The sequence below is a fragment of the Stomoxys calcitrans genome, chromosome 4 (genome assembly GCF_963082655.1).
Source record: "Stomoxys calcitrans chromosome 4, idStoCalc2.1, whole genome shotgun sequence".
In the NCBI taxonomy this organism is placed as follows: Eukaryota; Metazoa; Arthropoda; class Insecta; order Diptera; family Muscidae; genus Stomoxys; species Stomoxys calcitrans.
The window spans coordinates 32,200,190-32,224,197 of NC_081555.1; the positions used below are offsets into that span (position 1 = coordinate 32,200,190).

At 37.9% G+C, this 24,008-nt stretch overlaps 3 protein-coding genes across 3 annotated transcripts; all 3 read left to right on the top strand.

Moving 5' to 3' along the window:
• The first annotated feature begins 625 nt into the window (after window positions 1-625).
• On the top strand, window positions 626-4,354 carry LOC106084561 (ras-related protein Rab-40C). The gene is made up of 5 exons (XM_013248315.2): window positions 626-767; window positions 1,107-1,242; window positions 1,311-1,504; window positions 3,653-3,875; window positions 3,941-4,354. The coding sequence occupies exons 1-5, from the start codon at window positions 765-767 to the stop codon at window positions 4,159-4,161; spliced, it is 777 nt and encodes a 258-aa protein (XP_013103769.1). The 5' UTR covers window positions 626-764; the 3' UTR covers window positions 4,162-4,354.
• A 2,038-nt stretch (window positions 4,355-6,392) lies between these two features.
• Window positions 6,393-20,548, top strand: LOC106084558 (cystathionine gamma-lyase). Its single transcript, XM_013248312.2, has 6 exons — window positions 6,393-6,542; window positions 16,040-16,236; window positions 16,304-16,394; window positions 16,448-16,715; window positions 19,797-20,124; window positions 20,301-20,548. Exons 1-6 carry the CDS (start codon window positions 6,393-6,395, stop codon window positions 20,455-20,457), a joined length of 1,191 nt encoding a protein of 396 aa, XP_013103766.2. The 3' UTR covers window positions 20,458-20,548.
• A 1,377-nt stretch (window positions 20,549-21,925) lies between these two features.
• LOC106084525 (large ribosomal subunit protein uL29) lies at window positions 21,926-22,675 on the top strand. The gene is made up of 3 exons (XM_013248260.2): window positions 21,926-22,009; window positions 22,169-22,305; window positions 22,368-22,675. The coding sequence occupies exons 1-3, from the start codon at window positions 22,007-22,009 to the stop codon at window positions 22,597-22,599; spliced, it is 372 nt and encodes a 123-aa protein (XP_013103714.1). The 5' UTR covers window positions 21,926-22,006; the 3' UTR covers window positions 22,600-22,675.
• The last annotated feature ends 1,333 nt before the right edge of the window (window positions 22,676-24,008 follow it).

Sequence of the window (24,008 nt, forward strand, 5' to 3'; positions counted from 1 at the left end):
ACAAAGAGTGAATGTAAAAAAGAAAACAAGTTTACATTCTCAATGCCAAGTGCTGCAAAAAATTAAAAAAAAATTTATGTTGGCTCATCGCTTGGCGTATTCTTATTCAGTGAATCCAAAAAACATGCAAAAAAAATCTGGCATATTAATACCGTCAAACCTGGCCGGCTCTATCCCCAACGAAACAACCTTGAGTGGCAAAGGCTGTAAATTGAAATGTCAAATTGGTTTTAGAATTAAACTTTGTTTTACAACTAATCTTCTACAAATGTGTTTTATATTTGTATTTTCATCATTATAACACTGTTTTGTTGCTTAGGTGTGGCCTACAATCAAGCCTTTGACATTTAGATTTACTGCATAATCAAAACAATAATAAAAAATTGTACTCAGCTGTTCGCATGGCCTCACTTGGCCTCCTGCCATTACGCAAAGAACATTTTATTTGAGCTGCGTACCTGCAAACGAAATTTTCGGAAAATATTGAACGATAAGTCATATACAGCGATGGATATATCTGAAGTATTTTATCAACATATTGGTGTTGGTGCAATATGTTGATCCTCGTATCATGTACCAAATACCGTTGGTGTCTGGCCCCACATAAATAATCGGTTACTTTAAAAATAATTCTTATTTATACGTGTTTTTTGTTATTTTATGAAGCTTAGTATAAAACTAAAAGTTAAAATAATGCGAACAAATTTCTTGAAAATAAGTGGTGCATACGCGAATATAAACAAACGTTAACTTCAATTGGTGTAATGGTTAGTGGAATGCATGTAGTAAATTGCCAAATAACGTGCAAATTTATGGCTGACCTATAAATAAACTTCTTTGTATATATATAAGTACATGTCGCCAAGAAGAGTATTTCTGACAGTGACTTCAATTTTTAGTTATAAATAAGGTTTCTTGCTTTTTAGGGCGGACGTCTTGCAAAACTGCAGTTTTAATGGCTTGCAAAGCCCTTTTAAAGCATTCCTACGAACAAATGACTATAAAGTTTAAATATATATATGTATTGGTCTCAATGTGTTGACTTGCTTATAAATGGGTACATTTCGTCAAGTGTCTAAGTGTCTGTCTTTTTTTATTATTTCTAGTCTATAAGTAACATGACGAAAGACTATGATTACTTGTTAAAAGTATTATTAGTAGGAGATAGCGATGTTGGAAAACATGAAATTCTGTCCGGCTTGGAAGACGCGTCATCTGAAAGTCCCTTTTGTAGTGGCAATGGTAATATATATGAAGCAATTGTGTTTAGTACAAAAATATAATATTTAATGCGTTCTGTTTATTTCAAGCTTATAAGACGACCACAATACTGCTGGAAGGCAAAAGGGTCAGACTTCAACTATGGGATACTTCTGGTCAAGGACGGTTCTGCACAATTATAAGATCATATTCACGGGGAGCCCAAGGAATTATATTGGTCTATGACATTACAAACAAATGGAGTTTCGATGGAATTGATCGATGGCTCAAAGAAGTTGAAGAGGTAAAATTGAGCTTTATGTTAAATAGTATTTAGGACCGTGGTTTAGAAAACTATTATCTTTGAGATTGCTGCTGTTAGACGAAACCAAAATATTCCGTATCTTAGGTCAATTTGGGGGTATTTGATGTCTCAAAAAAGTTCGTTAAGCACGCGTAGGAACTTCAGCTTGCGACTTTCAATTGTAGTCAGTGTAGTCAATTGTTGTCTATATGAGGTGTACTTAGTTGGCCAGAGCAGACTTTATTACCCCATGATCATACGTAAGAAGTTAATATCTTCAATCCTTCAATCTTATGCTTTTTTCTCACATTTTTAACGTCAGCTTTTGAAATGTCTTCTCCCAACTGTCTTTATTAGAAAGTTTCGGCCTTCTCTGTTTGCATAAACCTGCCAAGGTTGTCGGTCGAGTGTTTTTTTCGGCTACATGTTGTTTTTTTAATTGTCAGTCTCCAGTCGGACAATTCAGGCCCCTATAGCGGTATAGAACAATGAAATGGATGTGTGCCTGAAGCACTTGCCGTACTTAATAGCCTCAATCCTTGTCCAAATAGTCTTCGCTGTATACAGCGATATATCAAAACACCTTAGGGCAGTCCACAGGTCTTTGGCCAACCTACAACTCATAGCATAAACCCCTCATCGGCTATTCAACCTAGGAGCTCGTCCAGGAAATGGTTAGGTTAAGAGCAGTAACGAAAGGGGAAAGTCGGACGGTGCCGGCTGTATGATACCCTACACCTACCCTAAATTACAAAGTGAGTTCTTATCTCGGTCTATCCCTCTATGCAGAAGTTCCAGGGAAAGTCTGAATAACTTCTGCCCAAAACACTCTTAGCGAAAACGAAGTACGCTACACACACAGGCCGCATTACCAGCTTCCAACAGAATTTAAAATATAAGTATACCCAGGTTTCAGATTCCGTCTATCCTAGAGCGATCTTCCTTGACGCCAACCAAATTTGATCGAGTTTTGCTCCCACGGTCATGCTGCTTCCTTGTCCACAAGATGTTAAACGCCTTGGGAAGCTGCATTTCTAGATCAATCCAGGTTCCAGATTCCGCCTATCCTAGGGCGATCTTCCCTATCGCCAACCAAACACATTGGTGCATTAAATCGAGTTTTGCTCCCTCGGTCATGTTTCTTCCTTGTTCACAAGATGTTAACCGCCTTGGTAAACTAAATTTCTTGATCAATCTGCGGCGCTTTGAACTACCAAGAGCCTGAAGCCGCACCATAGCGAAGAATCGATCAAAAAATATCTGTAAACATCCCGTACACCATTCCTGGCCTAAGCTTAAAACTCCTGCCGACAGAGTTGCGGCGGTAGTAAAGCGCTTTTAGTGTCCTTTGGAACCCTCTTCGACATTCCTTGGTAATTGGTATCCAAAGACAGCGGCAGCCCCATCTCCATCAAGGACAGGTCTCTTAAAAATGCTAAACTCCCGTCTTCGACCATTCAGCCACTTTCTTAAGGCAACCAGAACGAGGTCAGTAATAGTACAGAGAAAGCGGACACCAACCATGACGACATCCATCATCCACGCAGGCAACAATCTTGCTTTGAACCTCTCCTCAACGTTCCCCCTCTAGTTTATGTATGGCCAATTATCGCGCTCAGATATTTGACTTACGGAGATAGTCCTGACTTCATTTCCATCCAGCACAGGTCTTCTAAAAACACCAAGCTTGCGTCATCTTGGACTTATGCCACACCCTGGCCTTCGCACATTCAGACACCATCCTCAATGCAACCTGAATGAGGTCAGTAACACGCAGATATAAAGAGGCCTGGCCAAGCCACCACCATGATGATGGCATCGGTGATATTCTCGCCACTACTACAATCCCCAGAATATTCTCTGTACAACCATCTTCATTTCTACCAAAGTCATTGTTCTGATGTTTTATTTTACGGTAAAATTTTCGATTTTCATTTCGGCTCCTTAGTGCCTCGATCTTGCACTCGGTCTCCTAATATCTTTCTATTGCCTATGTTTGCCTACTGTTTGCAGCGTTTCCCTACATGCTCTCTGGACCATGGGTACCTTGATAGAGAGGCTTCTGCCATCCAAACTGTATCATATCAAATATTTTAGGATTTTTATTTATGTACCAATTTTTTGTTTTGTCTTTGCAATAAAATATAGCATGCTCCAGGAATACCAAAAGTTCTTGTTGGAAACAGACTCCACTTGGCCTTTAAAAGACAAGTAGCAGCTAAGCAAGCAGAGTTGTACGCTTCCCGTAATAATATGTCATGTTTTGAAATATCTCCTCTATGTGATTTTAACATCAGAGAATCATTCTGCGAATTGGCGCGTATGGCTCTTCATAGAAATGGTATGGAAAGAATTTGGCGAAACAATAAAGGTAATTTTCAGTTTGTATATGTCCCTAGAATTTATCAACATAACTTAACTTATTCTTGATTTCAGTTCTATCACTACAGGAATTATGCTGCCGAACCATAGTAAGACGTACCAGCGTTTATGCCATTGAATCATTACCGTTACCCCCATCTGTAAAGTCTACATTGAAATCATATGCATTAACAACATCTCAATGCTTTAATACCCTAAATAACAGTTCCAAGAGCAAAAACCGATGTAAGACTCCAATTAGTGGTAGCGGAAGAAACAGTTGCTGTATAACGTGATCCTGTGGTACACATATTAAGATTGAAGCACAAAATAATTGATAATCGTATTCGCAATAACAAAAAAAAATGTCCTAATGTCCAAATCCGCCTTAGTACATAACAGTGGTATCCGTTGGACTGTTTAATCCAACGTCAAAATACTATGTGGCAGGAAATGAAAATAAAAATGATTTATTACGGTGACGTTTTTCGATTAATACATGCTTTATAAAAAAGAAAGTATTTATTATTATTGTAATTTTTATAGCATTAATACTAAATCTAACGTTGTTAATTTCATATTTTTTGTTTATATTTTTATTATTTTATAGTAATATTAAAAAATAGACATGCATTGAACATAAAATATGATTTGTGTTTTAGTCAGAAAAAGTTGGTATAAATCGGATAGAAAAAAAAAACTAACAAATGCGACGCAGAACATTGTAAAGCACCTTTAAGCTTAAAAAACTGGAGCATGCTACCCAGGATTCACTAAAAGAAGGCTAGGCCACTTGCGAAAACAAAGTGGTTAGGCCCCATGAACATCATTAACGATGTCAAATCTGCCGATTGAAAATGTCATCAAATAGTAGTAGTAGTAGTAGTAGTAGGCACAGTTGTTGGAAGTCGTAACAGAACACTATGTGCAAAATTTCAGCCAAATCGGACAAAAATTGGGGCTTCCATGAGCCCAAGAATTCAAATCGGAAGATCGGTTTATATGGGAGCTATATCCAAATCTGAACCGATATAGCCCATTTGCAATCCCCAACGACTTACATCAATATAAGGTATCTGTGCAAAATTTCAAGCGGTTAGTTCCACGCGTTCGACCGCATTCGTTATTTTGACAGACGGACATGGCTAGTTCGAATCAGAACTTCGAGATGATCAAAAATATATATATACTTTATGGGGTCCTAGATCAATATTTCAAGGTGTAACATGGTGGTGGGTATAAAAATAAACTATGTATTGCAAGCGTACGAAATTTAAAAACCGCAGTAGAACAGTATCCAAACTTTGCATTGATACATTTTGGAAGTGAGCCTATGTTAAGTATGTTCTAAATAGATCTACGAAATGTTTCTTTTTTATGTTTCGAGATTTGCTACTTTAAAGCTTCTTCTAGAAACCACCTTTTCCATTCCTCTATTTAAAATTTTCTCGCCAAATCCTTTCCTTTGGCCCTAACAGGGTCCAATTTTGAAACTTTTCTTGGATATTATTAAGCTACTGCATAATACCATCCATTTTATATGCTGTAATTCATTGAAATCGGAAATTGGTATAGTTTCAAAGTTTCCAAATTTATAGGAATTTATATATTAGGTATTCAAACATTCTGGTACCCATCATAAACTACTAACTTGTGTCCAGTACTAGGTTAGGTTAGGTTAGGTAGGGCAGACAGCTACTTAAGCTGTCTGCCATCAGACTCACTTTGACGTTTTCGTCCATTGTGATACCACAGGAACAGAAGAAGGAAGATACCTTCTAGTTCCTACCGTTGAATATCCAGATCGCTTTAAAAAGCAGAATAAATTGCGAATGTTCACATCCGCTAAATCAGACAAATTCTCAAAGAAATGAGAACATAAAGTGGAACTCCTTCTAACTGCTAGTACGGGACACACACACAGTAGATGCTCTATAGTCTCTTCTTCTTCGATGTCCCTACAGCTTCTGCAAAATTCGTTGCCTGCAACCTTCGGTCTTCAGTGTCCAATACTAAAAGCCAACGCTTTTCTAAAAGCTTTTTATTTAAAAATACTCGAACTAAACTATTAACAGCTTTATGTACTGTTTATATGGCAACTCGATCAATTTTTGTTTAACAACACCATTAGAGATGTGTGGGTGAGTGACTTTTACCAGGGATAAACATTAGTTGACAATAAATTAAAGATTTAATTTCTAAGAAAGCTATTTTATGTTATGTTCTTGTGATTTTTGTACTTAATGGTTCTATCCCACAAATAGCTTTTATTTTTAGGCATTTGTATTCATGCCATTGGGGTAAGATTTCACTCATGAATCACGACAATTTTTAGTCACGCACACACCACTAAGCAACATGCTAAATGCTGTGCTAAAATTGGCAACATTTTAATTCGCAAACTGATGGTATGGCAATAGAATAACAGATTTCTGATAAGAAATCTCACATGGTGGCAGTTGGCAGTGTCAATTGATAGGTTTCACTTTTAGGGTCGGTCGGAAGTTCCAGTTACTTACGCTTCGAAATGAGCAGTGGATTCAGAAAACAGCCTGCAGGGTTTGCTACAAAAGCCATTCATGTTGGTCAGGATCCAGAGCAATGGAAGAGTATGTGTGTGATTCCTCCCATATGCTTGAGTACAACATATAAACAAGATGGTCCAGGCGAGCATAGAGTAAGTGTTTATATTACGTGTTGATCTGAGCAATGTGTTCGCATTCCAAAACAAAAATACAAAACGAAACGGATGGGAGGTTATCGAGTGTTATGAATATATAAATAGATATGAATTTTTTTGTTTTAGAATCGGGAGGGAGACGTTAGAAATAATTAGAGGGACGTTTAACTGATTTTAATTATGATTGACAGTCTCTAGGGTAGAAACTGAAATTTCCATTAAGTGATTAAATTCAAGGAGGTATCGGAACGCAGAAGATCGCGGTGCTTGGAACGATAATCTACATTCGGCTAATGGGGCAAATGTGCTTTCGTAGCCAATTAAAGTGAAGTAGTAAATACAACGCGTTAAGTCTTTAACTATGTGAGGCAGTGAAGCAGTATAAAAAATTCCGTCAAATTAAATAATTAGTTAAGCTGTACCTGTTTTGATGCACTTTTTTCAAATCTAATAGTTTTTTTACCAATACAACAAATATATCTCTGTAGATAAACATATTTCAGATTATAACACAAGAAAGAAGACAAAATAGTATTATTCAACTACAAAAGCATACGTCTCCTTATCAATCCATCTCATAGTATGAGACATTTGTATTGGATCAAGTCAAGGAGATAATTGAACCCTATTGTCATGGATTTAGACCTTATAAATTAACCTTATTTTTATTTGTCCCTTAAAAATACCCAAGAGTAGCAGATCAATACTTTATATATATATTTTTCGCCTATATATCGGCCTTCTATAGTCTAAACCATTCAAATCTATCTATCAAATCTATATCTGTGATTTGTACGGGTACAACATTTTTTTGACTCTCAATCAATTAAGTGCCAACGAGACAAAGAGAGAATCTAAGAACACGCGAACAAGCAACCACGGTTGCTAGCCGCTTCACTCGCAGACTCGCATTGTGTTTGTTTTAGAAGGTAGAAGAGAAAATGGAAAGACTCAGATAGAGATACACCCCATTAAGGCGAAAGAAATGAAAAAATCACTGCAAAAACGACTGAAAAACGGAAACCTACGCAAAAGTTATAGTTGGCATAAATGTTTCAAGTCAAAACAAGGTATAGACATATGGAGGAACAGACATTTCCAAATCAGCTAACGACAATCGATATGTTACAAAAGGTATGATACAGTTAGTATAATTAATCCCCACAGCCACCTTTTTTCGGTTAAATATATACAATTATATTATATTACAATCCCATGGCAGCCGGGTGTACGTACCGGATTGACCCGATGGAGTTTTTCATCGGCAAGGGCTGCCGCCTCAGTGCACAACACACTGCTTATATTACAATCCCATGGCAGCCGGGTGTACGTACCGGATTGACCCGATGGAGTTCTTCATCGGCAAGGGCTGCTGCCTCAGTGTAAAACACACTGCTACAACAACAACAATTATACTTTTTTGATACCTAGTATATGTACGAATATAGGCAATTTCAAATTTGTATTGCTTTGTTAAACTTTTGTTATCGTTGTATCTTATCAAGCGTTGAGAATTCGGCATAAACAATCAAAAATACATTGAGTTAAGCTGGGGCGAATCTTATGTGTCATTTTTGTTTTTCGACAAGAAAATATTTCCGTAAGTTTTTATACCCTACACCATATTTAATGGGGGTATACTAATTTCGTCATTCTGTTTGTAACACCTCGAAATCTATGACCCCATAAAGTATATATATTCCTGATCGTCATGACATTTTAAGATGATCTAGCCATGTCCGTCCGTCCGTTTGTCTATCGAAATCACGCTTACTTTCGAAGGAGTAATGCTAGGCGCTAGAAATTTTGCACAAATACTTTTTATTATTGTATGTCGTTTGTGATAGAAAATGGGCTAAATCGGTCTGTTTTGATATAGCTGCCATATAAACGGATCTTGGGTCTTGACTTCTTGAGCTCTAGAGGGCGCAATTCTTATCCGATTTGGTTGAAATTTTGGCTTTTAACACCTGTGCTATATATGGTTTAAATCGGTATATAACCTGATATGACCTTGGATCTTGACTTCCTAAGCCTCTAGAGTGCGCAATTCTTATCCGATTTGGCTGAAATGTTGTACAACATGACCTTCACCACTCGTGTCGAATAAAGTCCGAATCGATCTATTGCCTGATACAGCTCCCATATAAACCGATCTCCCGATATTACTTCTTGAGCCCCTATAGGGCACAATTCTTATCCTATTTGGCTGAAATTTTTCACAATGACTTCCACTATGGTCTTTAACACTCAATTCAATTATGGTCCGAATCGGACTATAACTTGATATCGCTCATAGCATTACAATTCTTATCCGTTATTCTTTGTTTGCCTAAAAGAAGATGCCGGGCAAAGAACTCGAAAAATGCGATTCATGGTGGAGGGTATATAAGAGTCGGAACTTAGCACGCTCTTTTTTGTTAAGAACTATAATTGGAACTTTTGGGATTTTGCAAGTCAACAGAACTCAATGTTCCTTATTCCGGACAAACCAGTTTATAATTGAGGATCCCAGATATCTAAGATATAAAATCGGAGGATCGGCTTATCTGGTACCTACATAATATTAGGATACAGCCATAGATGTTGGAAACCATAAACGAACATTAAATGACAAATTTAAGTTATATCAGGTAAAAGCAAATGCAAATTTTGCCTATGAATATTCCACTAAGTAACAGGGTCAAACTTCTCATATACCAATGAGTGCAGTCTGATTCAAGTTTTTACCTCAATGATAAGGGGCCTCCTTTTTATAGTCGTGTCCGAACGGCATGCCGCAGTGCGACACCTCTTTGCACATAAGTTTCTACATGGCATAGTACCTCACAAATGTTGCCAGCATCGGGGTAAACCAACGCTGAAATTTTTTTCTAATGGTCTTGCCTGTATTCGAACCCAGGCATTCAACGTCATAGGCGGGACATGCTAACCTACGGTGGCCTCCTACAGGCATTAGGTACTAACTACAAAACTATAGTTGCTCAGAAAATCAAATCGGCAGATCGAACCGATATGATTTTTCGAACATCTTCTAGCTCGAGATCATATTCAATGCTTTCTATTCAAAGAATAGCATAGCAAAGAACTTATAAAAATTGAGCAAGTGTGTGTTGTTATTCAAAACACTTTGATTATTTTTATTGCTATTTTCTTTATAAGTATATTAATACTTAATTCTTTGGAAACAATCTCTCTATTGAATATATTGTTGTTGTTGTTGTAGCAGTTAATTGTGTTCTATCTTTCTTCTGCTTGATTCTGTTGAGTGTCAAGACCCAGGAACTCTGCGACTAAGATGGGGTGCGTCCACAGGGATCTGGGTCTGAGTCGAGTGGGTCTGGCCGGACAGATAAAACAGGTGACGTGTATCGTGCGGTATCTGGTTACAATCGGGACATACATCTTGCACGTCGGCATCAATCTTTGCACTATAGGAGTTAAGGCGGCTGCATCTGCCGGAACGTAATTGAGCCAGAACTACTCAGGTTTGCCGGGGGAGGTCAATTTCTTCAGGTGCAATGGGAGGCGGTCGTTCTCCAAGGACTACATTTAACACATCTGCTACCATGTCTGCATGAATGTTGTCTAGACCTGCTTGATATGCCGCTTGATCTAGAGGTTCTCTCTTTTAGCGCTGAACCTCACGCTCTAGATCATGTAGATCTACCTTAAGGCTTCTGGGCGGTGGATATCTATCCACAAGATGATGATTTGGATGGTTTCTGCGATAACAGCCCAAAAGGTATTATTTGGACAGCATGTTGTTATGTCTTCGCACTGGTAGGATCTTTGTCTCCTGATGGAGGTGACTCACATGAGAACTGAGGAGACAGCCCGTCGCAGTTCGGAGGACGGCATTCTGACAGATCTGAATATTATTCCACAGCGTGTCACAAAGTTGACGAGATCACACTGACGCTACATACTTTCCACAGACCCGCCAATTGCTTTTTATGTGACTTTGTGACTTGAGGACCTTGTTTCTATTTTTTACTTTATCGCTAATTGCTATGGCATGTGAGGAGAATGTGTAAGATCTGTCAAATGTGACGCGAAGTATTTTGGGACACTTGATGGTCAAAATAATTTCTCCATCGACCATCACAATCAGCTCAGTATTCACCTCACGCGTACTTGTAGTGAACAATTTGGCTGAAGATTTGGTGGCAGATATCTTTGGATTTCTTGCAACGAAATATGAGGCAAGTTCGTTGAGGTAGACGTTCAATCTATCGCAGATGTCAACAATGGGTGGGGGCCTGATCGCATAATCGTCCGCATATGATACAATCTCTATGCCGTCTGGAGGGGGTGGAATGGAGGATAGGTAGAGGTTAAACAGTGCCGGAGATATCACCCCACCTTGAGGAACTCCCCGTTTCACTCTACTGTGCTTCGACTTCGTATCCCTAAATTCCACAAATGACTAGCGACCACACAGATAATTAGCGACCCAGCGTTTAAGGCCTGGCTGGAGGGACGTGTTAGTGATGTCCTTAAATAGTTTGGCATGGATGACCGTGTCGAATTCCTTCGATAGGTCCAGTGCCACGAGGACCGTCCTATCACATGGCCTGGGCTGATTGAAGCCACGGCAAATGTGTGCGGTGTTGTCATGCAAAGCAGTTGTTGTGTTATACAGTCTTTGAAATCAATGTTGATGATCGGCGAATGGAAGTTCTCCTACGAGGCTCGGGAGGAGTAATGCCTCAAGCGTCTTTGCTACTGGTGAGAGAAGGGAGATCGGTCTGTACGACTCCCCCAAACCCGGGTCTTTTCCAGGCTTCAGTAGCGGTATCACTCTGCCCATTTTCCAGACATCGGGAACTATAAGAGTGTTCAAAGACAGGTTGAGGATAGTAGTAAGGTACTCAACTCCAGGTGAATCCAGATTCTTCAATATCAATGGAGAGATTCCGTCGGGGCCCAACGCCTTAGATGATTTGGCGCCACGGATGACATTCGTAATACATAATAATTTCCTTCACATTTTTGTTTCATACTTTAAACATTTTTTTCATTTTAAAAGTTGAGAAAAAAAAGTATAGACCGGAACCGGATCTTGTATTCCATAAATTGTAGTAAATAAATAAAAAATGCAACAACGACATTTCAATCGCCAAACAGAAAAGTATTATTTTTTATAATCCTATAGCTTGAGTTCATATATACAAATGTAGGTATGTAGAAATTGAATAAAAACTTTATTAATTTTTGTCGTTTACTTGATAACCTCAAGATCAAAGCTCAAATACATATATACTTTCACATGTAGCTATATGTGTATATTATGAGTTCTTATTTTAGTTATGTTGATGTATATCAGTAATTTCTTTACAATAGACCAGATTTTATTTATTGGATTATTTAAAGTGTGGGCTTGGTTTCATTAAAGCAAACAATTTGCGTCATTAAATGGTGCACAGTGATCCCAATTAAAAAAAAAATAAAATTTTGTAGAGACTTTCAGGCAAATCATTGTAGTAGCCAAATATTTTCATGTGAAGGTGGCGCTCCTCATATGCGCTCGTTCCGGTCTACAGGACCGATCGCCATGAGAATTGGATAGCCATTGGTTAAAAAAAAAACTCGCCTTGTCCACGTTGTTGTTGTTGTTGTAGCAGTGTGTTGTATACCCGGTCTCACTAAGACTCTTCACTCGATACCGGTAATTGTCTGCGACTGCTGTTGCAGCTACTCCTTATGGAGCATTCCACTATCCGTAACCTGTGGACGCGCCCGGTAGCTGTCCGCTGAGCTTCATGTAATAAAGATGGAGGCCACACAGATCGGAGCTTAAAGTTTCGGCCTGTGTGGTGGTCATAGCTACGTCCTTATAAGTGTAAATCGGTCGATATATAATATATAGCAATATTCATAGCGTTCATATTTGGATTAAAAAGTGATATTTCGCGACGATTTGGTAATTATGCAAATGCAAATTTGCCCATGAATATTCCATCAAGGAACTAGGGCAAACTTCTCACATAACAATGAGTGCTGTCCGATTCAAATTTAAGCTCAATGATAAGGGACCTCCTTTTTATAGCCGAGTCCGAACGGCGTGCCGCAGAGCGCGACACCTCTTTGGGGAGAAGTATTTACATGGCAAAGTACCTTATAAATGTTGCCAGAATTAGAAGGGGAAAACCACCGCTGAAAAATTTTTTTCTAATGGTCGTACAGATCAACCGTACGGACAAACGGTACAAAAAAAAAACGCGGAAAGACGGACAGGGCGAAGCCGAACTAGGAAAATTTCATGAGTCGAACCGTACATTTTATTACAGCCAAAGTATTGCCGCAGGGCACAATTCATTTTTCTACTATAAATGCCATTCAAATGTGTAGTTTATTTACGAATTCCATGCTAGGACTTAAAAGCCTCTACCGGATCCCTTAGAAAGTAGTACGTCCAACTTTGGACGTGGTATCGACACTGGGTATTGTTAACCGATAGCTATAATATTTCGTATTTTCCTTATTGGGGGTATGTGTTTCCCTATTTGCTAAAAAAAATCTCCTTTATTACGTGGAACAGTATAATGAGCATTTGCACTTTTTAGTAATCAATCACACATTAGTAAAGAAATAAATAACTAATACAATTGTATGATATTGGTTAATATTGTCAATAAGTATCATACCATAAATCTCTTAATGTTTATTCAGCTAAAGGGTCTTGATTGATTTATCGTAATAGCAAAAATATATTGACAACAAAATACAGGGTCTTTAGAACGAGACTTCTACCGGCAACCCATAATCATATTGATAATTTTATAGATATTTTTATACCCACCACCGAAGGATGGGGGTATATTCATTTTGTCATTCCGTTTGCAACACATCGGAATATCTATTGGGTTGCCCAAAAAGTAATTGCGGATTTTTCATATAGTCGGCGTTGACAAATTTTTTCACAGCTTGTGACTCTGTAATTGCATTCTTTTTTCTGTCAGTTATCAGCTGTTACTTTTAGCTTGCTTTAGAAAAAAGTGTAAAAAAAGTATATTTGATTAAAGTTTATTCTAAGTTTTATTAAAAATGCATTTACTTTTTTTTAAAAATCCGCAATTACTTTTTGGGCAACCCAATATTTCCGACCCTATAAAGTATATATATTCTTGATCGTCCTAAAAATCTAAGACGACTTAGCCATGGCCATCCCTCTGTCTGTTGAAATCACGCTACAGTCTTAAAAAAATAGAGATATTGAGCTGAAACTTTGCACAGATTCTTTTTTTTTGTCCATAAGGCTTTATCGGACTTTATCTAGATATAGACCCCATATAAACCGATCCGCAGATTTAGGGTCTTGGGCCCATAAAAGCCGCATTTATTATCCGGTTTTGCTTAAATTTGGGACAGTGAGTTGTATTAGGCCCTTCGACATCTTTCTTCAATTTGGCACAGATCGGTCCAGATTTGGATATAGCTACATAGAAGTTCGGATATAGCTGCCATGTAGACCGATCCGCAGATTTAGGGTTTTAGACCCATAAAAGCCACATTTATTATCCGTTTTTGCTGCAATTTGGGACAGTGAGTTGTGTTAGGCCCTTCGACATCTTTCTTCAATTTGGCCCAGATTGGTCCAGATATGGTTGTAGCTGTCATATAGACCGATCTCTCGATTTAGGGTCTGCCTGCCATATAGACCGATTTCTCGTTTTAAAGTTTTGGGCCCATAAAATGCGCATTTATTGTCCGATGTCGCCGAAATTTGGGACAGTGAGCTGTATATATAGCTGCCAAGTTAAGTTATGTTAGACCCTTCGACATCCTTCTTCAATTTGGTCTAGATCCATCAAGATTTGCATATACCTGCCATATAGACCGATTTCTCGTTTTAAAGTTTTGGGCCCATAAAATGCGCATCTATTTGGGACAGTGAGTTGCGTTAGGCCCTTCGACATACTTCTTGAATTGGGCTCAGATTGGTGCAGATTTGGATAAAGCTGCCATATAGACCGATCTCTCGATTTAAGGTTTTGGTCCCATAAAAGGCGCATTTATTGTCCGATTTCGTTAGGTTCTTCGACATTTTTCTGCAACTTGGCCCAATTCGGTCTTGGCCCCATGAAAGGCGCATTTATAATCCGATTTCACTGAAATTTAACACCGTGACTTATGTTAGGCTTTTCGACATCCGTGTCGTATATGGTTCAGATCGGTTTATATTTGGATGTGTCTACCAAAAACAACAATAAAATTTTGTTGTATACAATTGAACAATGACTTGTACTTATTAGTATTTGATCCAAATCGGACCATATTTCGATATAGCTGCTATGGGGCACAAGGTATGCATTTTTCACCGGGTTTTGACGAAAGATGGTTTACATATATACTTAAGGTGGTGGGTATCCAAAGTACGGCCCGGCCGAACTTCATGCCTTTCTACTTGTTTTACACTACATTAACGTCAAGTGGCAAAAATATTGATATAGCTTTTTTACCAACCAACTTTAACTTGGATTGGAGAGAAATTTTTTTCGCTGTTCTTAAGTGGCATGTTTATGTTCAAATTCGCACTTGCATACAACCTTGTTCTTATTATTATCTATTGCTGTTTGACGTTTGGCCTAAGGAGGTTTATAACGTGACATAGCTGCCGAATGAAGTAATCTTTAGATATGACTTGTTGAGTACCAAATTTGTCCATATTTAGATATACCTTCCATAAAAACCCAACTCTGAAAACTTCTTCAAAATCTGGAGAGTTTAAATCGTATCCCTTTTGGAGAGTATGGATTTGGTTCATACGCAGATATAGCTCCCATATAAAAACATCTCCATAAAAGCTCTTGGCGAAACCATTAAAGGTGGTCTCAGTTGTACAACAACCACAATTCATAGGGGTGCAATCCGTCATCTTGTTATCAAGCTGATCGACGTTTTGCCAACACACACAAAGAAATTTGTGTGCGTGTGTGTATACGTGTGCGTAAATGTCTCCGTTGGATCTTAAAGAGAAATGTTGTCCTAAAACATTCCTCAACAGCGAATATAATTATTTCATATCAATGAGTACTTTCCGATTTAAGCTTTTGCTGAATAATAAAGGTTCATGTTTAACAAGTTTTACAAGGTTGACGACCTCGCAAATGTTGCCATAATAAGTCAGTGGATAACCATCGGTAAAATGTTTTCAGATGTTCTCACCTGGTTTCTAATACTGGCGTTTAGCGTCATAGACTTGCAAGCTAACCACAGAGTCATGGTGGGCCACATACTCCATGAAAGGGAGCACTTTGCAAGTAACTATCTTATATGTGGATATGATTGTGTATGTTAACAGCTAATTAATGTATAGAACACAATAGATAAGATGTTGGTTATAAAATTGATGGTGTCATTATATAAATATTTGTTTTTATCTATTTATTTGAAAAACAAAAATATGTTTTACATTTCACCCATCATTTTCAATAAGAGCACCTATATCTTGTATTATAAAAAGTTTTTCTACACATTTTATTTATAAGGGTTTCGAGTACTCAAGAAGTGGAAATCCAACCCGCCAGGTATTGGAGAAATGTCTGGCTTCCCTTGATAATGGTAAATATGGGCTTACCTTTTCTTCTGGATTAGGAGCATCCACGGCTGTTTTAAGCATGCTCTCAGCTGGCGATCATGTCGTTCTTGGTGATGATATCTATGGTGGAACCAATCGTTTAATAAGGCAAGCAAGCCACACTTCATTATTGCTATGAAATTTATTAATGTCATATTTTGTTCCTCGTTTTTAGACAAATTATTACTCGATTTGGCATAGAATCAACATTTGCCGATCCCACCAATTTGGATGAGTTCAAGGCAGCTATTAAGCCTAATACCAAGGTATTACATACAAAATTGTACAACAAACATTACTAAAGTATTTCAATTTTCAGCTAGTTTGGGTTGAGACTCCCACAAACCCCATGATCAAAGTCGCTGATATTCAAGCTTTGAGTGATATTATACACAAAAGTGGTGATATCATTTTTGCTGTTGACAACACCTTCTTGACCTCGTATTTCCAAAGACCCTTGGAATTGGGAGCTGATTTAGTATGTTATTCCTTAACAAAGTATATGAATGGCCACACTGATGTTGTTATGGGTGGCGTTACAATGAATTCCGAAGATTTATACGATCGTTTGAAATTCTTGCAAAATGGTAAAGTATATATGTTCATTAAATTTCGTTATATTATTAGACTAGAAAATTTGATATTCACAGTTTAAAAGAAAAACGAGCAAATATGTTCAAACTGTACTAACTACGGTTGACAAATGACAATATTATTGCAAATTGCCCAAAATCTGACGAACATATATATAGGAGCTATATCTAATTCTGAACCGATTTCGAGCAAACTTCTCAGATAATGTGGTAGTCCTCGAGGAAAGCGTTGTTCAAAATTTTGGCAAGATTGGTCAAACAATACGCTTGCAGTAGCTCTTGTGGTGAAAATCTGGCAATCTATTGGGTTGCTCAAAAAGTAATTGCGGATTTTTTAAAAGAAAGTAAATGCATTTTTAATAAATCTTAGAATGAACTTTAATCAAATAAACTTTTTTTACACTTTTTTTCTAAAGCAAGCTAAAAGTAACAGCTGATAACTGACAGAAGAAAGAATGCAATTACAGAGTCACAAGCCGTTGAAAAAATTTGTCAACGCCGACTATATGAAAAATCCGCAATTACTTTTTGGGCAACCCAATACATATATGACAGCTATATGTAAAACCGGGACGATTTCTATGAAATTCACCAGTAATATGGAGAGCCTTTCCTCTAAATTTTCGAAAGAATCCGTCTAAAACAGTGCACTTTCTTGCAATATTTCTCTTAATCGGACGAACATATATATGGGAGCTATGCCTAAATCTGAACCTATTTCGAGCAAACTTCTCAGATACTGGAGAAACTTTTCGTCGAGGAAAGCGTTTTGCAAAATTTTGGCAAGATGTTAAAATCGGGTTGAAATTGGGCGATATATATATGAGAGCTATATATAAATCTGAACCGATTTCCATGAAATTCACCAGTAATGTCGAGAGTCAAGAGAAAATCCCTTATGCCAAATTTTGAGAGAATCGGTTTACAAAAGACCATTTAATTGCAATATTACTGCAAATCGGACGAACCATATATATGGGAGCTATATCTTTATAATGAACTGATTTCGAGCAAACTTCTCACATACTGTAAAAGTCGTCGAGGATAACGAGCTATATCTAAATCTGAACTGATTTTTTCCAATTTCAATCGGTTTTGTTTCTAGGCCGAAAAACATACCCGTACCAAATTTTAAGACGATCGGCTGAAAACTGCGACCTGTACTTTGTACACAAATTAACATGGACAGACGGACGGAAATAGAATCAAAAAGTGATTCTGAGTCGATCTACATATTTATCAATGGGTCTATCTCTCTTCCTTTTGGGTGTTACAAACAAATTTACTAAATTATAATACCCTGCACCACAGTTGTGGTGTAGGGTAAAATAAATCCTCATATTATAAGGTTAGCATGTCCGATAAACCATTTTATGGCAAACATATAAAAATGAACATTTTTACCGGAGGTTTTCCGCCCACCGTAGATCAGAAGTTGGCAAGTCCGCCAGGGTTTAAATCTCGGCGAGAACATTGAATAAAATTGTCAACAACCGTTATGCCCTCCAAGTGAAGTATTTACCTCAGCCGTGTAAACTTCTCTACTAAAATGGTATCGCTCTGCGGCAAGCCGTTCGGATTCAAAATGAAAAAAGGAGGTAACTTATCGATGAGCTTAAACTTTTATCGGACAACTCTCATTAATATGAGAGAACTTGCGTTCCTTAATGAAATGTTCCTAGGCTAATTGGCATTAAGGGGATGTGCTGGCAAGAGGTTGAACTTGCTTTTTATTCTTTACGATGATTTTTGAACGAAATTTATACTTTTCTTCCAATTATTTAGTTCCCTACATAGGTGGCCAGAACAGAATCTATGGCAGAACGAAGTACACTTCTTCTTGCCTTAAGGTATTATGCATTTATCTCAAATTTCTAAAACCAAGTTTTGAGATGTTTTCCTCATTTTGATTTTCCCTATTTGCCTAAAAGTTGAGGTTATCTTTTCGACTGTAGCTTCTTCCTCCATTCCCCCAATATGACCTTGCTGACATAGATATTGCTTTTTTTTACAACGCTTATGTTATTAAAATCTCATATAATGACTTCGATATTAACCGCAGATTGGTACACATATTTTATCAATCCCATAGCAGCCGGTTGTACGTACCGGATTGACCCAATGGCAAGGGCTGCCGCCTCAGTGTACAACACACTGTAGAACAACAACAACCCAGGCGTTTAATGACATGCTAACCTCTGCTCTACGGTGGCCTCCATTAACATTTTCGCTTGTAACACATCGAAATATCAATTTCTGAAGTATTTACCTCCAGACCGAGAGTGATTACAACAGATTGTAATCACTCTACAGCCTTTAAGAGTTGAGATATTGAGCTGAAATTTTGCACAGATCCGTATTTAATATTTAATACGCAGGTTAAGTTTTTGAACGGGCCACATCGGATCATATTTGGATATGTCTGCCTTATAGACCGGTTCTGATTTAGGGTCTTAAGCTCATGAAAGGCGCATTTATTATCTAATTTTGCTGACGTTTTGAACAGTGAGTTGTACTAGGGCCCCAATATCAGAACCGAAAATGGTCTATATCGGGCCATATTTACATATGTGGGTCTTAAGCCCATAAAAGCCGCATTTATTGCCAAATTTCGATGAAATTTGGAACAGTAAGTTGCAGGAGGACACCCTTTACTTGATTGTAGTATGGTTCAGAACGGACCATATTTGGACATAGCTGCCATAAAACCCGATCTGCAGATTCACGGGCTTAAGCCAAGCCAAAAACCGTGTTTATCACTCGATTTCTCTGAGTCTTTTGGGACAGTGAGTAGGACAAGGCAACCTGATATCCGCACAGAGTATGGTTCACATCAGACCATATTTGGATATAGCTGTCATGTAGACCTATCTCCGGACTTTATATATTAAGCGCGTAAAAGGCGCATTTATTATCCGATTTCGCTGAAATTTGGAACAGTGAGTTGGACAAGGCATCCTGATAACCGCACAGAGTATGGTTCACATCAGACTATATTTGGATATTACTTTCATGTAGACCTATCTGCCGACTTTGAATTCTTGAATTCTTATTTTATTTTCCTTTATATTACAGCTGTTGGAATTGTCCCATCACCATTTGATTGTTATCAGGTTAATCGATCACTCAAAACTCTCGCCTTACGTATGGAACAACATTTTAAGAATTCTGTGGCTGTAGCTAAATTCTTGGAAGCTCATCCTTTTGTCGAGAAGGTTTTGCATCCAGCCCTACCATCACATCCCCATCACCAAATTGCCTTGAAACAGACCTATGGTTACAGTGGTGTGTTCTCATTTTACATCAAAGGAAATCTGGAACACTCAAAAGCATTTTTGAAAAACCTTAAAATGTTTGCCTTGGCCGAAAGTCTTGGAGGATATGAAAGCTTAGCTGAATTGCCGTGAGTAAAAAAATTAAATTTTCTAAGAGTGCATTTATGCTTGTGTCCGATATAACAAATTGGTCCGTTTACCAATATTGGTCCAAATAAATAATCTTTCATTTTGAAAGGGCATAAAACATTAGATTTCTATTTCATTGCTTTTTAAATATTAAAAATTATTTTATTTTTTGCAGTTCCGTCATGACACATGCATCTGTGCCTGCAGAAGATCGGAAAAAATTGGGCATCTCCGATTCTTTGGTTCGCTTATCAGTTGGCATTGAAGATGTGGATGATTTGATCGCTGATCTTTCGAATGCTTTAAAAATGGCACAAAATATTAAGAACTAAAATACATATGCATTTTTATTGTATATATCTTTTATATATTGTTTTTTAGTTTGATATTAAACAAATACATTATAAAAAAATGTATATCTAACTCATTGTGTATTGACTAAAACTCAAGGTCGAGGCCTTAAGTTAGGTAAAACAGAGGCAGTAATAAGCTTCTTGTACGCTTTAAAAACTAAAAAGTAATCTCGAAAAAAAATTAGGTTGGAATTCTGTGCTACTTACAAAATCCTTAATTGTTTTCCATACCGTGTCCCCACCTAAGTACCGGTGTCGGAAATGCTCCAACATCTCATCTCATCTTCCCCACATGTCCTACACATCACATGCCGCACCGATTTTGCATGTGTGAGCTCGTAGTCCTGTGTCCCGTTATGACACCAAAAGCTATACTGACCTCCTTCTTAATTCCTTTCAGTAAAAGCCTCGTCCACACGATTCGCCCTACCGACAGTGGGCGTCGACCCGAAAGGCTTCGGGTTAACCAAGTTTATCGACGGCAGTTCTCTGGCCTTCACTTCCAAATATCTGCTCGAGGCCTTAAATTCAATGATTTTTTCTCCAAAGTTTATTTATCCAACTCTTCGTCCTTTCATTGGATGATACCGATGTTTTGCATCCCGCATTTAATAATTCAATTCATTTCCGCTGTAGTTAATATTGATATAATTTTGAATTGACGCTTTTTAGCGTAGTTAGAGAATTTCCATTTGCTAAAGATTACGAAATCCTGCAAGGATAACGACTGTTTTGCACACCATCAATTAACTTCAACCGTGGTCCAAATCAAGTCAGGTCATGTGTGACCGTGTACCTCTGAAGACCTTCGAGAACATTTTTGAGAACCTCTCTAGCACGTCCCTCCTGCTATCTTCGGCACTGTTTAAATTCTACTTACCTATTCCACACCCTCCAGACGGCATAGAGATCGTCTTATATGCGGACGCTTATACGATCATTACTTTGTCCCTCTCGTTGATGGTATCTGTGTGAGGTTAAACTACTACCGATTTTGCGGTATTTCGCTGTTAGAAATTTGAAGATATTTGCATTCGCAACCTATAGACGATATTTGCTTACAAATAAGCTTCTCGTGACAAAGAACACCACACAGATCGGACCTCAAAGTTTCAGTTTGTGTGGTGCACACATTTTGCCCGTGCCGGGCCGAGTTTTGGCTCAATTGCGTTCCGGCAGGGGTATACCCGTTTCAATTCCTACAGGGTTAAGATATGTGTCCCGCTCTTCTGTTAGACAGTTCCTAGGGATATCTCTCTGGCCCGGCTACCAAAACAGGTGAATTTCGAATTGCTCAGAAGATGCGAAAAATTGAATTAAACTCTAGGAAAAACTAAAAACATCGGGGTGCGCCTTATTAAGTGCATTTTGACAGACACAATTTACCACATACATCTTGAAAGTTATTGCAAAGTGCTGCCAAGTTTTTTAAACGACCTAAACAAAAGCTGCGTGCTATAAAACGGCAACTGTCAGATTTTGACATTTAAGCCTGTAAAGATTCTTTTTAGCGTGAGTGGCAGACAAAATGGTTGGTGTATTTATTAGTTAATTTAAATTCGAAAAATTTCCTTGTAATCGCAAATGTAAAGAATAATTTTTAGACACTAACAGCATGCTAACATGCCAAAGATTTTAGTGTTTACCATATTTTCATGCATACTAAAGTGTGATCCTTTAATAATTGTAGGTGAAAGTCAAGTGCTCCGATTTAAGAACCAAGGACAAGAAAGAGCTCACAAAACAGCTCGATGAGCTGAAAAATGAGCTCCTGGTTCTACGTGTTGCTAAAGTTACCGGAGGTGCTCCCTCAAAGCTCTCCAAAATGTGAGTAATAAATACGTTTCTATAAGTGATGTGAACTAAACTTTTTTTTTTTTGTTTTACAGCCGTGTAGTACGTAAAGCCATTGCCCGTGTTTACATTGTTATGCACCAAAAGCAAAAGGAGAATTTGCGCAAGGTTTACAAGAACAAGAAATACAAGCCTTTGGATTTGAGAAAAAAGAGGACTCGTGCCATCCGCAAGGCTTTGTCGCCCAGAGACGCAAACAGAAAGACCCTTAAAGAAATCCGCAAGCGGTCTATTTACCCACAAAGGAAGTATGCCGTTAAAGCATAATTTGATTTGATTTGTTGAACGTGTGTATAATACAACGCTAATAAACACCAATAAAACAAAAAAAATCTCTTTCGTATATGTTTTGTTTATTGAATGAACGTGAAGGAAATATGGATTGGTGTTCAACTACAAATTGGTTATTAAAACCAATGATCAAGGCGATGCTGAAACAAAGTACATATAAGAAACTATATTCCGTATATTAAATTGTAAATAACTTTTTTAAGACATGGAACATGAAGCATTACTCCGAAAAGTAAATATCAAACCGACTAAGATAAAAAGCTTGTGATTTGATAAGTTGAGCGCAACCTTTAAGAAAACTTTGGAAGGAAATACTCCTTTTTTATGAGCTATTTCGAACACGTCGTGTTATTGATAAGAAATTTTGGACAAAAACTGAAATTGAATTGCCCATTAACTACAAGCTTCACTACAAAAGTTCATTTACAAAATGTAGCAATTTCTATTTCAATGGGTACAATAAACAATGTTCCTAGTGGAGAAAACCCTGGTTAAGTTTCATATGCCCTCCAACATGGATCGCTTTTTTCAAGTTATCTGGACCATTTCTATCTTCCTAAAAGGTCATAATTGGATTTCAAGAAAATATGCACCAGAATTTCAATCGAAAAATCGACTTCATTGGAAGTTGAAGGCTGCTGGCCAGTGGTAATAGAAGTGAAATTTACAGTTTCGCCGTCGGGATATCGGAGCTGGATTAATTTGTGGATTAATTTGGACCATACCTGGCATGAATAAAAAACCGATTTATTTGACGACTTCATCGGCTTATGGATTTATTTAAGCCATACTCAATATAGATATTGAAAATCAACAGAACAACATTCAAAATTTCACCAAATCGGATAGCAAATGCGCCAGAAACAAGCTCAAAATTTCAAATAGGTATATCGTTTTAATAGGAGCTACCGCTTTCTGCTATTACAGAACTTCAAAGGCTTTAAATAAGCTGCCTGAGTGTGCGAAGTCCTATGAGTTTAGCGTAAAACTCAGAAAGCCGGCGCTGGTACTTTGAGCATTTTCAGGGGCCTGTCCAGAATAGGAAGGAGTTGCCGCTCTCTTCGGAGTCCAAGTATCTAGAAGTGATGCTTAACTATAAATTGAACTAGAGGGGGCAGGGGGCATGTTCAGGAACCCGAATGCGCTCTATCCTTCTAGCAACTCCATAGGAGGAAGTTGGACGGAGACTGTAGATTGGATATTTATGGCGGTGTTTGGCACGATTTTCAATTGTGGATGTCTGCTATGGCATCAGGCTCTGGGCAACTGTTGCGCGAACGAACTTGCCAGGAATAAATCGCTGATTAGCTTTCAGAAATAAAAAGCAGAAGAGTATCGATCATGCTTTCAAGGTAGACACTTTCTACAAAAACCATGCGTGCGCG

What these genes read in the sequence shown, in the direction of transcription:
- LOC106084525 (XM_013248260.2), top strand. An exon ending in CCCTCAAAGCTCTCCAAAAT is followed by an intron (nt 22,306 to 22,367) that starts GTGAGTAATAAA and finishes TTTGTTTTACAG; the next exon opens with CCGTGTAGTACGTAAAGCCA.
- LOC106084558 (XM_013248312.2), top strand. Translation starts at nt 6,393, where the DNA reads ATGAGCAGTGGATTCAGAAAACAGCCTGCAGGGTTTGCTACAAAAGCC. An exon ending in CTATTAAGCCTAATACCAAG is followed by an intron (nt 16,395 to 16,447) that starts GTATTACATACA and finishes TTCAATTTTCAG; the next exon opens with CTAGTTTGGGTTGAGACTCC. An exon ending in GAAAGCTTAGCTGAATTGCC is followed by an intron (nt 20,125 to 20,300) that starts GTGAGTAAAAAA and finishes TATTTTTTGCAG; the next exon opens with TTCCGTCATGACACATGCAT.
- LOC106084561 (XM_013248315.2), top strand. An exon ending in TCCCTTTTGTAGTGGCAATG is followed by an intron (nt 1,243 to 1,310) that starts GTAATATATATG and finishes GTTTATTTCAAG; the next exon opens with CTTATAAGACGACCACAATA. An exon ending in GGCTCAAAGAAGTTGAAGAG is followed by an intron (nt 1,505 to 3,652) that starts GTAAAATTGAGC and finishes AATAAAATATAG; the next exon opens with CATGCTCCAGGAATACCAAA.